Source organism: Polistes canadensis, unplaced genomic scaffold, assembly GCF_001313835.1.
Source record: "Polistes canadensis isolate GaletaPanama2010 unplaced genomic scaffold, ASM131383v1 scaffold_1, whole genome shotgun sequence".
Lineage (NCBI taxonomy): Eukaryota > Metazoa > Arthropoda > Insecta > Hymenoptera > Vespidae > Polistes > Polistes canadensis.
This window is the reverse complement of record NW_014569548.1, coordinates 123590-140556: the sequence shown is the minus strand read 5'-3', so window position 1 is coordinate 140556 and position 16967 is coordinate 123590. Positions and strand designations below refer to the sequence as shown.

The 16967-nt window shown below is 31.2% G+C and overlaps 2 protein-coding genes across 7 annotated transcripts in view; one reads left to right on the top strand and one right to left on the bottom strand.

Annotated features, from left to right (window-relative positions):
* LOC106783608 (transcription factor AP-2-epsilon) overlaps window positions 1-16967 on the top strand; it is a 192389-nt gene that overhangs the window by 173857 nt on the left and 1565 nt on the right. For all 5 annotated transcript variants that reach the window (XM_014742299.1, XM_014742334.1, XM_014742307.1 and 2 more), the window contains 4 exons: window positions 4319-4517; window positions 11168-11286; window positions 16036-16177; window positions 16282-16453. In XM_014742299.1, the coding sequence (XP_014597785.1) occupies window positions 4319-4517; window positions 11168-11286; window positions 16036-16177; window positions 16282-16453 (632 nt within the window). The remainder of the gene's footprint in view (window positions 1-4318; window positions 4518-11167; window positions 11287-16035; window positions 16178-16281; window positions 16454-16967) is intronic.
* LOC106783637 (KH domain-containing, RNA-binding, signal transduction-associated protein 3) overlaps window positions 15149-16967 on the bottom strand; it is a 13772-nt gene continuing 11953 nt past the window's right edge. The window contains exon 9 of one of the 2 annotated variants that reach the window (XR_001381334.1): window positions 15149-15609. The gene's annotated coding sequence lies outside the window, so the exon portion shown is untranslated. The remainder of the gene's footprint in view (window positions 15610-16967) is intronic. The other variant, XR_001381335.1, reaches the window with a different exon arrangement.

Below are 16967 nucleotides of genomic sequence, written 5' to 3'. Positions count from 1 at the left end.
TGTCAATGAAAATACGTGTTGCAACACGAGTATCATCTCTATCCATAGATTGATCATTTTTTCAATGAGAATTTCTTGAAATTGAAACCAGTTAAGAACAACGACAACAACGAATCTTCTTTGTATGATTTAAACGCGAATAAATTAATGGGGGGGCTTGGAAAAATACGATGGAAATATATCTTCTTGAATGGTTTATCGAGAAATGTCACGGATCTTATATATAGTTAGTTATCATTATTATTATTATTATTATGCTCGTTGAATTAACGTATAAGTTAACGAGTAATTAACTCGCTCACCCGTTAGTTAGATTGACCGATAAAAAAAAAGAAAAATATTATCGATGAGTGAGACGATTTCACAATTCGCATTGCTAAAGGTTACAACTAATCGTGATAATTACACGTTTTACACGTGGTAAATAACCCCCATGTATATATAAATGCAATACATAAACGAGAATGTATATAAATATATATATATTCAAACTATACTTGAAGGAATACGCGAAGGAATTAACGCGCTAAAGTTATTTCTATTTGAAATAAATTATTTAAATAAAATGCATATACCAACCATATTGGCGCATACTTATGTTAGTGATGAAGATAAGCGAACGAGAGGAATAAAAAAAAAAAAAAGAAAAGAGGAAACAAGATGGAAAAAGAAAAATATCCGAATAACGAACGATAGAAATTGCCCAAAGCGATTATTATTTCTAAATAATATTTCATAAGGCCCATACATATACGTGAGTGTATATGTATGTGTATGTGTGTATTCATGGGGAGAAGGCTACCACGTTCGTAATTATGTAGCCTCTCGAACGCGGAAGGAAACCGAGATAACGGGCTTTGTCAACGAAGATATTTGTACGCTCTAAAAGATTTTTATGAACGTTCCAAAGATTATCGAAAAAATTCTATAAGTAAGTGGCATTCGAGGTTTGTCTTGTCTTTTTTTTCCCCCCCTTTCTTTTCTTCTTCTTTTCTTATTCTTTTTTATTATATTGATTTTTGACCAGACCCGTCTCTTCGTCTTTTTGGATATACAAATTTTGAAACTCGAGTGGAAGAAGTACTTATTAAGTACTTTTAAAACATGATCTATCGTTTTCATGATTGTTTGATTTTACTTATACATATTTGCTTAAATGCTTTAAGTCGGTACGTTTAATGATAAAAAGAAACGATTATTTGCCGTTTAGTTTTTTAAAGAAAACTTTATACGTGTCTTAAACTCTCTATCGAGAATTAAAGTAATCAAAATGAAAAGAAAATTGAACAAAATTCTCTTACAAAAAAATGTATTACCAGAAGACGTTACGGTGACACGAGATAAGAGATAAAAAATTAGAAAAAAAAAAAAAAAATAAGGATCTTTTTAAAAAAAAAAATAAAAAAAAATACATAACTTTCACGATTTAACACTAAACCTTCTATCAACGTGAGATCAAATAATCGTGTTGCTATAATTAGTAAACAAAAAAATATGTGCTAAAAAACGCATAAAATGTAAATTATTAATTTTTCTAAATAAAAGAAAATATATTATATATTATATATATTAAAAGAAATTATAAATAAAATATCTCGTTATACGAGATTGATTAAAATTTTATTCTATTGTATATAAAGATATATGTTTTTTTTTTGTTTAAAGATAAAAATAAGTATACACAAAGTGTCGATAGGTTTAGTATTAAATCAACGAACACGAGTGTAATATCTTCATTCCTTTCGGTGTGAGTTTTAATTGATAAAAATATTATAATAATATCATAGGGCTCTTCTTACTCCTGTCTACTTCCTTTCCGTTAACGTTCTTCACTTTGCCCTTCTCTACTTACTCTACTAAGCATTATAATTTATGAACGTTGCTGCGAGCCACGCAACCATCGACCTATTTGGATTGCATGAAAATTTATTACCCATTTGACCCGTTTGATCGTTTTGATATTATTGACTCTCTACCGGTTCATAGATAATACAGACAACTTCTCTAACGTTGCAATACATAAAACCTATATATATATATATATATGCTCATCGTACATATATGTTATTTATTATATAGAATAATTTTTAAATATAAAACAATACTTGTAATTTGAAAAATGATTTGTAATATTTTAAGTACAAACCAATATATATATATATATATGTAATTTTAAGTATACAACAATACCTGTAATTAGAAAAGTATTATCATTGTCTTTTTTTTAATTCTTTATTTTACAGATTCATATCATTTCTCTACTAACACTTTATCATATTTATTACTATCAAAGAAGTAATAATCTTCTTATCTCCTCTCTAGAATCAACAACAAAATTTTAATTTGAAATATAAGAATAAATTGTTGATTTAGATATTCAACACAAATATTTATTTATTTCACAAATTATATTGATTATTTTGTAATAACTTATTTGTAAAAACAAAAAAAAACAAAAATCGGCCCTATAATAAAGGGTTTAAGAAATAATGATTAAAAATTGATTATATTCATAGTTTATTTTCTATTTGTATTTCTATTCATAGCTTGTCTGTGTACACCTCAAAACCAATCGAGAATGATTAAAGACATAAATTCCAAGGATACCTACTCGCGTAATGATAAAAAAAAATATCTTTTCGGTAACTTTCTCGAAACGTTCTCACATTTTTCATAATTCCTTTCAAAGATTTTCGACAAGATGAAAGAATCTAATCGTTTATCTCAATGCCTAATCATCCGTTATGGAATAACCAATCCGATTTCGCAATCGAGGAGACGTTGAATGGAATAATCGTTTCGGAACTTAATTGACATTTCCTGTGCCAAATTTAAACAAAACAAAAAAAACGATAATTCTAACGATTGTTTCACATCTCACGTATACGAAATGAAAATAAATGACTCGTAAATGAAATAAATTAGCCCCTTAAAGAAGAAGAAGAAGAAGAAGAATATAAATACTTTATCATTCTTTTTTTTTACATCTCTCCTTATCGAATTTAAACGAAACGTTTTTTTGTTTTTTATTTCGCAAAAATCTTTACAACCGTTCGTCCATTAAAAAAAATCAACCATATTCTTTTTAACGATTATAAAAGATAAAGATAAAGAAAAATCAAGAGAACCATAAAAAAAAATACTATAAACATAAACAGGATATCTTTTCTTATTTCTTTCTTTCTTTCTTTTTTATGGAAAAGTTAACAACGTTAAATGTTCAAATATCTTCATGCGGTCACCACGAATTTAACAATGAAGAGTCCAAGATTCTTATATAAGTTGACCATTGGCTGTGTTGCAATAACGGACTTTGTCGGAAGCCCCCCAGTCACCTCCCCCCACCCCCATCCCTTACGAGAGATTCGATATTAAGCATTCCAGAGAACAACCATGCAATAATGCGAGGCTACCGATGCATAGGAAGGAAAATACGATGGTTCACTGGCGAATTTAAAATATTTCGATCAAGATATTGCTATTATATTATACACATAACGTTGAAAAGGTCAAGAGAGAGATAGATAGATAGAGAGAGAGAGAGAGAGAGAGAGAGAGAGAGAGAGAGAGAGAGAGAGAGAGAAAGAGAATATAATTTTGGATAAATAAGAGAGAAAGAAGGCTTGTGTGGCTTTCGATATTTCGTTAGGTTTCCTACACCATGAAATTACTAATCTTCGCAACGACCTTTTCCTTCAACCCGTTTGAAAGAGAATTACTTGGCTAACTATTATAACATGTATTAACATAAATTATTATTACATTCTTCGTGGAATAGGTACGTTATATTAATTGATCATCATCTTACTTATTTTCTTTCTTTCTTTCTTACTATCTGTCTTTAGTTTCTTCTATTTTTTTTTTCTTTTCTTATTTATCTTTTTATTTACATATATGTACACACGAAGAATAAGTAAGAGGAGCATTTAGACTAGCATATTACGTAAATTTATCGACTGCGTTATGATGGCCAGTTTAACAGGGAGGTCTGTAATTTAATTTATCGACAAATCGGATCGATACGATTAATCTCGATCGAGTGAGTTTAAAACCTGGTAAGGCGTTTTTTTACAGAACTGGTCTATAAATCATATTCGAGCCCTGAGTCGCAAGATTGGTGGTGGTTGTTCTTGGTTCGTACCGATTATATCATATGATAATAAGTAAAAGATATTATACGACATTTTGTATAATGTTGCTTGCTTGAAAAGAAAAAAAAAGAAGAAAAAACAACATATTCAAGAAACAAAGAAAAATTTGGAAAAATCAAGATAAAGGATTGATAGTTTTAAGACATGTGCTTTGTGTTTGATTACAGACATGAAACCTTCGGAGAGAAGCGAAAAGGCCATGCTGACAGGAAACGCACAACCTTCGGACGTGTTCTGTTCAGTCCCAGGACGATTATCGTTACTCAGCAGCACCAGCAAGTACAAAGTTACGGTAGCCGAGGTACAAAGACGGCTCTCGCCACCGGAATGTTTAAATGCCAGTCTTCTAGGTGGTGTTTTACGAAGGTAACAAAATAATATTTCTTCTTACTTCGATTCTTTCAATATTTTCTTTTTTTTTTTTTCTTCTTCTTCATCGTCAATCTAAAGAAAAAACTTGCAATAATATTTGGCAAACCAATATTCAATTTTATACGCGTTACCACAGTTGTTACATTAATTACGTTAAAATTACTTTTTTTTGTATAAATAGATTAAAGAAATTAATTGATATACGTGCGTATGTGTGTGTGTTTGCTCTAATAAGGTGTGATATCTAAATTATGTTATATGTGTCCATAATTATGAAAGTATCTATTGTTTCGAGATATTTTAAAAAGAATTACATTTGAACGCATTACACGAATTCGTTATTATAATATTGGAGTAACAAATGCTATCTAACAATTTATTTTTAAACAATATATCGTATGAAAATAACATTGAATTCATTTAGTTTTAAATAATGTGGCGTGAAATAATTGTTAAACTCTTTTCTTTTTTTTTGTTTAATTTTGACTTTTATACCACTTGCATAATTACGTGCACACATATACAATATTATTTTACAAATTTTGTAACATTCAGCCAATCCGAATGTTATCGTGCATTATGTGTCATTATAAACAGATGCGATACACGAAAAAGCACTTTATTAAAAAGTCATTTCATTCATTCATTCATTCGTTGCAACGAACACCGAACTCTCGTTATATTTTTAACCATTAATAATAACTTTCTTCGAAAGTAGATAATTTCGTTTCAAAAGAATAAGAAGAAGAAGAAGAAAAAAAAGAAATATATAAAAAAGAAAAAAAAAAAATCATATCTTAAAAAAGTCAAATATAAATGGGAGGTAATAATTTCTATCAACTCTGTCAAAAACATCAAAGATCGAACAAGTGGTTGGTTCGTACCTTTTTAAGAGTATAATTATTATTTCCTCTCTGATTTCTTTCTCTCTTTCTCTTTCTCTCGTTTCTTCCTTTCCGATCCCCTCTTCCTCCCTCCTCCCCCTTTTCCCCACCCCATCCCCCTCCAACGACTCATCATCATCTCGGTGAGTGAAAAAGAGAGAAGAAAGAGAGAGAAAGCGGTTCATTCATGTGTCTTAACCGTACGAGCCTATTCACCGTAATCTCTCGCAAGAGAAGAAGAAGAAGAAGAAGAAGAAGAAGAAGAAGAAGAAGAACTTACGTGTTCACCGTTAGGATAATTTAACATTACGCGCTGGAACGATTATTAAGTATTAAAATACCTTTGAATAATATTCGATCGTCGTTCCTTGCCAATTTAATATACCATACATAGGTATGTGTGTGTGTGTGTGTGTGTGTGTGTGTGTGTGTGTGTGTGTGTATGTATGTATATATGTATATATAAAACGGGCCAATTAGTATCGTCATTTATATTTCACATTGGTGAGATGATCGACCTTTTGAACAATAAAAAAGAAAAAAAAGGAATAAAAAATCGCATCACCTCTTTAGAACAATCGTTGCCAACAAAAAAAAAGATATCGACCGTGTTAATTAATTCTGATAATTTAATTATAATAATTCTCGTATATATAAGAGATAAGAAAAATGAGATCACCGATTAATCGGAAATTGAAAAAACACATGTGTAATTTCTCTTTCGAAGAAAAGTATTTTATTTTATCTCGCGAGTGTGTGCGAAAGCGTATTATTCTTTCGCGATAAAAAGGATAAATCGCAAATAAAAAGAAACAACGGAAGAAAAAAATAAAATAAATAAATAAAGAAATCGGATATATTCACCGTTACGCGTCTTTATCTACGAAGTTAATTAATAAACGGTGAATCTACATTGGCCGAACGCGTCTTGCATTCGAAACAACACAAACAGGACAGGGTAGCCTGATTTATGAGTTTCTCTGTTGCGCCCGAACGAACGTACGAACTCTCCTTTTGCTTTATCTGATTCACCATTTTACTCGAGTACCAGGGCACCACACACATATATAAGTTGCGCAATGTTTTATCAACGAAGGCACGGATAAATCGTTTTACAGAGGAGTCGGCCGGATATGTCAGTGTATAGTAACGCATATTATATTATGCGTATTAAGAGAATATGCAAGGTACAAGGAGAAAAGATATACGCACTAAGAAAGATACTAAAAGAGCCCTCACGTATACGTATACACGTATAAAGAGTAAATTCGCATACACACACGCATACGCTTACGCTTACGCATACACAAACTCTCTCTCTCTCTCTTTCTCTCTCTCTCTCTCGTAAACACTCCATTCATTTTACGATACTTTATCTTGTGAAACTTCCGTAATCTTTTGACCGGCAAAATATTGACCGGAGGTGCCGCCCCAAACGACCATTTCCATGATTCCCCTTTGAAGATAATGGCTTTCCGTGTAAAACCACCATAGACAGTAATTGACCGAGACTTTTCCCTTGAATATATTCTTCTATCCTTTCGTTTATACCTTCGAGGGGAAATCGACGCAAAATGAAGAAGAAATTTAACGTATTACTCTGGATAATAAAAGAAGAGGGAGAGCTTTAACGCCTCGGTAAGAAGAAGAAGAAGAAGAGGAAGAACCTCGGGCAAGTGTAAGAACGATGTTCAAGACCTCCACCTTCAAGAAGTCTCACAATCGACAGAAAGTAAAGATAGAAAAAGAAAGAAGGAAGCAAAGAAAGTACCAATAAACCAACCCAATCTATGTTCCTCATGCAAATGAGATATTAATAATTTCATAGCTTCGAGTGTCAATTCCATGCAAGCAGAAGCCTCAGGCAAATCGTAAGGATACCAAGTGCAATCCTGCTCATCTTGCTGTCTCCCTTGTCACGATACAGCATCATATGATATAATTTATCCATTCGAATAGTAATCGGACTGATAATTACACGCATTGATCTGACTCGATATCATAGATATTCTCTCTCTCTCTCTCTCTCTCTCTTGTTTTATCTTTTACTCGTGTTCAGAATTAATTTTTTAACTTGAGTAACATCGGTTTTTTTATTTTGATCTAATTAATCAATCTTTAGGAATATATTATCGTTTTATATTACAAAATGTTTGTTTTGTTTTTTTATTTATTTATTTATTTAATTTCTTTGATCATCTTCTTATTTTTTTGTTTGACAAATTGTAAATTACGAACGAATAAATTGTAATTAAATATGATAACTTGATTGAACGAGGATATATTTCAACGCGTTTACTCAGATTTTTAACGATTTTCTAAAAGATACCTATATTGATGACACGATCGTCTTCTTCAGTATTCTCAAGAAAGACGTTTACTTGCCTCTCTCGTTGGGTCATGATTGTAGAAAGTCCTTCGGTTTGCTAATGTCAGCCGAGAGCCATTTGCGATTAACGATACAGGTATTCAAGGATGCCTAGAGAATAATCGGGTAGTTAGAAATCTCGACTTTCTGGAAATACTTGTTCCGAAGCGAACAATACATTAACATGATATTATACAATATTAAGATTCTTATGGGTTTTTGTGAATAATTTGTTTAAAAAAAAAAAAAAGAAAAAAACACACATACCGCACACAATTAAAACGATTCTCAAATGAATTTTTTTCACGAAATTTTAATATACGAACGAAATCAAATCTTTTCGTTTAACATTTATATGTAACGTTACTATTTAATTTAACGATGCAACTATATCATACCGAGATTATATCTTGAGTAATCACGATAGTTCAAGGAATCAGTGTTCCCAGAAATTCCTCCCAAAAAGGGAGAGAAACTAAATAGCGAAGGGTTCAGAATAATATCTCGAATACTCTCGAAAAGGATGAGAATCCTTCTTCGAGATGAGTCTTCGTAATCAACGAATCTTAATCCTCGTCACGTACGCAAGAAACCATCCCGTCAATAAATAATACGTATATATGTATGTATGTTCATACACATGTTCATATATATTTGATGAGCTGTGTTTTGAAATAAAAATAATATATAATTATTACGTGTCAGACAATAAAGCGCATGTCTCTTACAATTAGTATGAAACAATTATTAATGTTGATTATAAAGAATATTCTATTAATGATAATATATAGATAATTATAAATTTTGCAAAGAAAGATGAAAAAAAGAAAAAAAAAAAGTAATCTCTAAAATAATAATCATAAATATAGTTCGTTCGTGTGTGTAGATAATTGCCATAAAAATTTATCGCAATAAATTAGAATGAAATAAATTCAAAAGAACGAATAAAAATCACACATTTATTAGTATTTTATCATCGTATAATTCCTCGTTCAACGAGCTCGTTAATACATCAAGCTCTAATATGTTCGCTATTATAAAACACACAAAAATGGAAAAAGTTGATGTAACGCGACGTGTTATTAAGTATGTTATTATTAATTCGTCATCATAAAATATTGTATTCGAGTGATGTAATTTCAATGATAAATTAACGTATCTTGTGACGTGTATTATTTATGTTCCACTACGAAACACAATAGAAAGAATGAAAGAAACGTTTTACGAAAAAAATCGCGTGTTATAAATTCTTCATTGTTAAAAAAAATATTCGATTACTTCTGTTACGTCATCGTCATAATTCAACAGATAATAAATCGAAACTTAGAAACAAAAATTAATTGATACGATTAAAGATCAAAAATAAACTAAACATTAAAAAAGAAGAAGAAGAAGCAATGAATAAAAAAAAAAAAAAAGAAAAGAAACTTAAAAATCAAAACATACATTTATATTAGAGATGTGGAAGAGCTTTACGCGAATTAATAGTACACTAATACTAAAGAACAATTAAGACTGTTATCGATGCACCTGTCAATGGAAACACGCGATGCATGTAACATACATTCCACCACACAACCAACACTGACTTTATAGGTAATCACAATACTTCTCGAATCAACGTTTACGAGAAGAACGATCATCGATCTACGACAAGATTAAAGATCGATTAGAAGAACCTCCTTTTCACAGGAATGGTCTGAAAGGAAAACACCTCTCTTGTATATATTAAATAGATCGGATAAGATATCTTTTAATCTTAAACAAAACAAAATTCGTGTGCAATTTTAAAAAGAAATCAAATTCATTTTTCTCTTTTCTTTTCTTTTCTTTTATTTTTCGTTGATAAGTTCTATAATTTCAAACAGGTTCGAACGTCGTGTTTAAAAAAAAAAAAAAGGAAAAATAGAAAAAAATAAAATAGAAAAAAAAATCATTCGGAAAACAGAGATCGGGGTACTGGTGAAAACACGAAGAGAAATACGAGAATGATTGTCAATAGAAAAATTACAGCTATGTTAAAAAGTTGTAGCGGTAAAATGTATTAATTGTCGAAGCAAGATGGATGGAGGTTGGGGAGGGGCGGGGAGGAGGAGGAAAAAAAAAATCACCGAAGGAAAGACCAAACGAGACGGCGGTACCGAACCGAACAAAGTTGAACGATACGCGTTACCGTTACGACAACCAACCAGGAGAATGATCGATGAAGAAGGTGTGTTAAGAAATAACTCGGTTGCTACTAGCTATCGAATTCTCATTGTAACACGTCACGTTGAAGAAAATTAACTTCGTTTAAATTCGTTTAACTTAGTTGATTGTAATTAATTCTCTGATAAATAACGCGAGTTATATCAACCAATCGAAATCCGATTGATTTTCGAACATTTTCTAGATTTTCTTTTCTTCCCTCGAGATTACATAGATAAAGAAAAGTAAAAAAAATAAGAGGGTAAATATTAATAGTTACGTAAAAGTATTGAAATTTGTATTTAAACGAAAAAGTTTAAGAGAACAACGTGAAACTATAACGGAATTTAAACGTTCGTGTATTTCGTTGGTAATTCGATAAAAAAACCAACTAAATCTAACAAATTGAGTGTAAAAGAGACACAAACAGAATCAAAAGATATATTCTTTGATTCTCCACTTAGGCAAGTATTTTTAGTATGCATTTACGTTGCCCTTCCGGCAGGCACCGCCCTCCCTTCCTACCTCCTTCCCACCCCCTACTCGATCCGTTCGAGACTACCGTTATTTACAACGATCGTAATACTCGCCTTTCTAGTTCTCTTCTATTAAAGAAACTTCTCTAAGAGGACTTTTCTATACTCCTAGCTAGCGAGATGAGTATCTTTCGTCTTCCTACATTTGCCGTTTTTTTTACTCATAACTTGTTGCTCGAATTGCTCAATCATCGATTACACGTTTACGAAGCCCGCGGATTATGCTAATTTTTGTTCATGTCTTCTTTCATCTCTCTCCCTCTCTCTCTCTCTCTTTGTCCTTCCACTTTCCAAACATCATCTTCCTTCTTCTTATATTACCTATTCCTCTCTCTCTCTCTCTCTCTCTCTCTCTCTCTCTCTCTTTCTCTCTCTTTCTCTCTTTTCCCCCCCACCCGTGCATTAGTTGATTTATTTATTTTTTATTTTTGTAAGCATCGCCGCAAAAATGATTAATGAACCAACCAAGAATTTCGAAAGTCTTCTTGTAGCTGTGAAGGTCGATGATGGTTTAAACGTTCGCTTGCGTTTCTTCAAACACACTCGTCGTCTATTCGATTAATCGATCATTTCGAAAAGAACACAAATACTTTTAGGGGATAATATATATATATATATTTTATATTAATATTGCATTTCTTATATTTTTGTATTGTTTTCTCTTTATAGAGCGAAGTCTAAAAATGGTGGACGATTGTTGAGGGAAAAATTAGAGAAGATTGGTCTAAATCTGCCAGCCGGTAGAAGGAAGGCTGCCAATGTTACACTTTTAACATCCTTGGTAGAAGGTACGTTAGATTAATTTTCAAATATTTCACATTAATATATTACATTAATTATATATCGTGTTAATATATAGATAAATATGATAACAATTGGTGATCCGATATTTTAATCACCAATTATTATTTATCTCGTATATTATTTATCTTAAAACTTCTTTAAGAATTCTAAATACGTTGAAGGATCGATGGAAAAATTGTTCTCTTATTACGCTCAAGATATTTTTTTCCCCTTTAAAGAGATAATTCAAGATCCTGGTCTCTTTTCTAATTCACCACAATCTTACGCATAAACACGTTAACGTTATTCAACTAAAAGTTTCTTTTATCCCGATACACACGTACACGCACACACTGACCCGCATTTCTTGGAGCATGCCAGGAGTTAAAGAAGAATGGCTCTTAATTCTTTCGTGCAATGAATTTCTGTCGTAGCTATTGCCAACCGTTATTTATGGATATCCGTCGCGTAGGATAAGAGATTTGCATCTCCTTAAATAATACCGCTGCTAATCCGTCACCGCACCGGCATTTCTGACGCCGTCGGCTTTTGTCGACAAGTACGTATATATCCTCTCTAATTCACTCCGGGTAAAATAAACGTGCGGAAAAGTTTAATACCGCGAATAAATACTATCGGTTATTGTGAATTCAATCAGAAATCGGAAGCCGCGGAATTTGTAATACGTAAGAGAGGTAACGTTAACTATTTTATGAGCTTCGGGTCGTTTCCCTTTTTCTTTTTTTTCTTTTTCTTATTTCTAATTCCTCTTTCTCTCGTATTATAAATCGTTAATGTTTCGAGTAACAACGTTGCAAAGGGGATTTTTCATTGAGCAATGATGTACGTTTATATACAACATTTTCTATTGAAACAAAAAATAATCAAGAAATATCTCGTTACATGGATAATAAAATATATATATCTTATAGAGAGAAGGAATCATTTAAATAAAGAATAATCAAAAAGAAGTTTATTAAATTTTTGTTAAAAACATTTCTTATTAATCTACTATAATTCTCTGATACAACAACGAGATGAATACATATTATCAAGTATGACATCTCATAATAAGATCACATGTCTTTGTTCAAAATAATTCTAAATAATAATCAACAATTTGTTAATAATTCAATACCTTTCGAGATCATACAAAATTTTCTTTCATTAATCGACAATATATACTTGAAATATAATTTGACACGTTAAATACATAAATGAGATAACGTAATCATCGAGCTTTGAGAAAGACTCGGGTGTTGTGTTTTTCTTTGCTCGTTCTTCCGCTTCCGAGTTAAAGAAGCAACGCTCGATTAATCAAGAATACTCTTCTAACATAAGAGGAAGAAAGAGTGAATACCAAGTCGTGCGGTTAATGGTCTTGTTTCTCTCGCACGCTCGTATTACGATCCTTTACTTAGAGAGATCGCAATGCACGTTGTTCTTCTATCGGCGAAACTCTAACGATGCTACGTTATGTGGCCCGTCAGACCCCGTGGGTACAGACGTTGATTATAATTTATGGCCGGTGGGGCCCACCATAAAACACACCGAGCCCCACAACTTTCCTTCCATCGCGTTTCCACCGTTCGCAAACCAAAACGCCAAAGTAACCTTCTTCTTCTTACTTTCCTAAAAGACAATATATACGCCCAACAACTAACTCGGGAAGATTTTCAAAATTCTTTCAAACCATGTCGGGTATTTAAAAAATCTGCCGAATTTTTTTTCGACGCGTAAGACACGTGCTCACGATAAAATTAGTAAAATTTGAGAGTAACAACATTCTATTTATATTACACAAGAAATTCATTGAATTATTATTTTTTGTAATTATGTTTTTTATATTACGTTATTCCTTTATTGATTAAAAAAGACAAAAAATAATAAAGCAACTTCGTGTGCAATTTAAAAAGAAATGAAATTCATTTTTTCTTTCGTTGAGATAAGTTTTATAATTTCAAACAGGTTCGAACGTCGTGTTTAAAAAAAATAACACAAATGTTTTATGTCATTCATTAATACATCGATTGCAAAATAATTTGACATTAATCAAACGTAACATTAAATATATCGTTAATATAACATTAAATAATTTTTTATCAATTACGTTGATCTACATTTGAAATGAATTATATTTCGTTACGATGTTAAATGTAAACGCGCGACTTTATTGTCAGCTATGATATTTATTTTCTTCGTAGGTAGAAACGTAAAACAGTGAGAGATTAACGTCACTTAGAATGAGATAAAACTGAAGAAAGCATAGAACTGCTTCTCCTTCCTTCTCATTCTTTCATTCATTCTATCTCTCTCTCTCTCTCTCGTTCACTCTCGTTCTCTCTCGTTCATTCGAGAACGACTGCATTGTAAATTTAAACCTTTCAATAAACGTCCATTCCTCGATTCGCACCAAGAAGCGACTGAATTAACACGTACAAAGCCTGATTTATACGTTCATCGTTTGGCACGAGTCATCGATTCTATCTTACCCAGTTTACCCTTCAATTTTATCTTTACAATATCTACTAGTTACACGTTAAACACGAACGTTTACGTAAAACGAAGTTGAACAAATCAACTTATGTTTTTCTTTCGCTATACTTACTAAATAAAATACATTCTCACAAACCTAAAAAAAGTTCGAATAATTTTATTCAAAAACGTTCCTATATATAATATTAAAAATTACAATTCATTAAGATCTCAAATCAATGCACACTATTTTAACAATATTTACACAAATCAATTCGATAAAATTGTATATTAAATCAAATCATTTCTTTAGATTCGTTTTGAAAATTTATTTAAAAAAAAAAAAAAATAATAAGAAGGAAATAAAAAACAAAAATAAAATATGCTTATGATCTTTTAAAAATTTCATAAATATTATTATTCTATTATACACTCACGAGTATCTTTGACGTTGGCATTAAAATCATTTTCATAGTTAAATCGTATTCGAAATGAGTAAGGGGAGATATATATTATCTATATACATATATATATAAAGAAAGAACCGTAAAAGCCATACACACATCCTCTCTCGTCTCGATCGTGTCTTCGAGAAGTCGAAGGGGCTGCCGAGTGAGGCGAAAGTGTGGGAATTCTCTCGAAACGGCAGATGTGTAAGTAACACCTATCTCTCCAACCTGATTCACCTGGTATACAACGTACATACATATACCAATCCAAATATATATATATATACCTACCTGATTCATGCGTAAATTCGTTGTCCAATCGGTTAACCGGCAAAGAGAAACGATTACGTAATACCTCTCGAATTATGTACATATATACATATATATATATACATATATATATATATATGTATATTATATATAAATTATATATATATATAAGTACTTATGCCGTTACCTTATTGTCAAGTTCTTTAACCCTACCTTAGCCGACGTGTAATCAATTTTCGTCTCGTTCTTTCGATATCATTTGAAAAAAAAAAAAGAAAAAGGATCGAATGAAAAAATTTCGCTAAAACATTCCCGCGAGAAATGGAGGAAGAACGCAAAGTGTTCTCTTTCCGTTACTCGTTATCCCGGTGTGTGTGTGTGTGTGTGTTGCCGTCAATAATTTAATTGGAAAAATTTCTGAGAAAGTTTGTACGTTTTTTTATTATTTCTTTTCTTCTTTTTTTTTATTCTTTCTGGTAAAAGATAAATCTTTCTCGTCGAGAGAGAAAGAGAGAGAGAGAGAGAGAGAGAGAGAGAGAGAGAGAGAGAGAGAGAGAGAGAGAGAGAGATAAATGTAACAATGAAAAAAAACGAAAAGAAAATAATATTTTTAAGAAATACACATAGTTGATAATTATAATTTTTCGTGATCGATGAATAAACAACACGATGGTTAATATTATTCGTTTTAATTGATAAAACAATGAATGAAATTAATCGAATTAAAAGTTCGAATATTACAGGCTTACGATTTCATTGAGTTATCTTTTAATTATCAGGTAAATCGTAATAACCATGACGCCCAGTTCTTAATTAAAGTCATTACACCATCGTCCTTATATATTTAAATATATTTTAGTTTAATCCGTATTAATCTATAATATCGAAAATCGTGTTATAATAACGTTCGACCAAAAAAAATGACTGTTCTTTCAGGTTCTTAGTGCGTTAATGGACGCATATTCCTTCTGATTATATCGAACCCGTTGGAAATAACTTTCATCGCTGTGTGATGATGATGCGCGTTCATTACAGTGAAGTTGTCAAACGGAAACTTGCTTGGTATATATTTGTCGGTCAGGTTATTTGCTCGTTCTCCTTTTTGACTCGCTCTCACCGATCTGGAACACGCATCTGTAAAATCAACTTCGATTGATACAAAAGCCGACAACATCGATATAAATATATTTTCCCTTCTCTCTCCGATAACTGATTATTTGATTATTATCAAATATCTCAAAAATAATCTTATGTTTTCTCTATAGGAACATTTTTCAAACTACGTTACGATAGAAAAATTTTAATAAACCAGTTTATAATTTTCTTTTGCACATAATTACAATTTAAAACAAAAAAATTAATCAATATTTCTTTTAATTATCTTAACACCTATATATATTATATATATATATTAATTTGAATCAAAGTATTCTCCATTGTAAGAAAAATTGGAAGAATACTTCTGTTCTATAATAATCTGATATATTGTCGAAATAATAAAAAAGAAAAATAATAATAATAATAATAATAAAAAATTATATGCATTCATGCTTTTTCTAGGAGAAGCAATTCACCTTGCCAGAGATTTTGGTTACGTTTGCGAAACCGAGTTCCCTGCGAAACAGGTCGCAGAATACCTCAGTCGACAGCATTGCGAACCGCAAGATTCCTATAGGAGAAAAGAACTTCTTCATGCGACAAAGTAAGTCAAATTATTATTTTCTATCAAATTAATATATTTATACCATTAAACAATATTAATTTCGAACGAATGATTAATTGTATCACAAATTTATTTATTACCAGACAAATCACCAAAGAGCTGATGGATCTTCTAAATCAGGACAGGTCACCACTCTGTAATACGCGACCACAACACATACTCGATCCGAGTATACAAAGACATCTAACACACTTCTCCCTCATATCGCACGGATTTGGTAGTCCAGCGATCGTTGCCGCTCTCACGGCGATACAGGTATATATATATATATTATATTTACCTGTACACATTTATTTTACCCAATTAATTATTAATCCTTTCGTTACGGTAGTCCCATTCCGTCTTAATAGTAATATCGAAAAGTTACATGCACGTCGATAATCTTCAAATTATTTTGACGTAGAGAATATATTACACGTTACATGAAAATATACTTTCAATAGAATTCATTTAATACGAATAAATATAATCAAAAAATACTATACAGATAAATTAGAATCTTGTAAATACTTATTGTCCCATGGATGCCGATTATAATCGGCGCTAGTAACGAAAGGGTTAAACTTATTACATTAATAATAGTATACTCTTTGATATATTATATAATAATAATGCGTAATAATTATATTACATAATAATGCGCATAATTTTATATATAAAATAACGCATTCACATTTTATATATATATAAATATATATATTATATAAGAAAATCACTCACTTTTACTTTAAAGTCTGATTTCGTGTTATCTTTATCTCTTTCTCTCTTT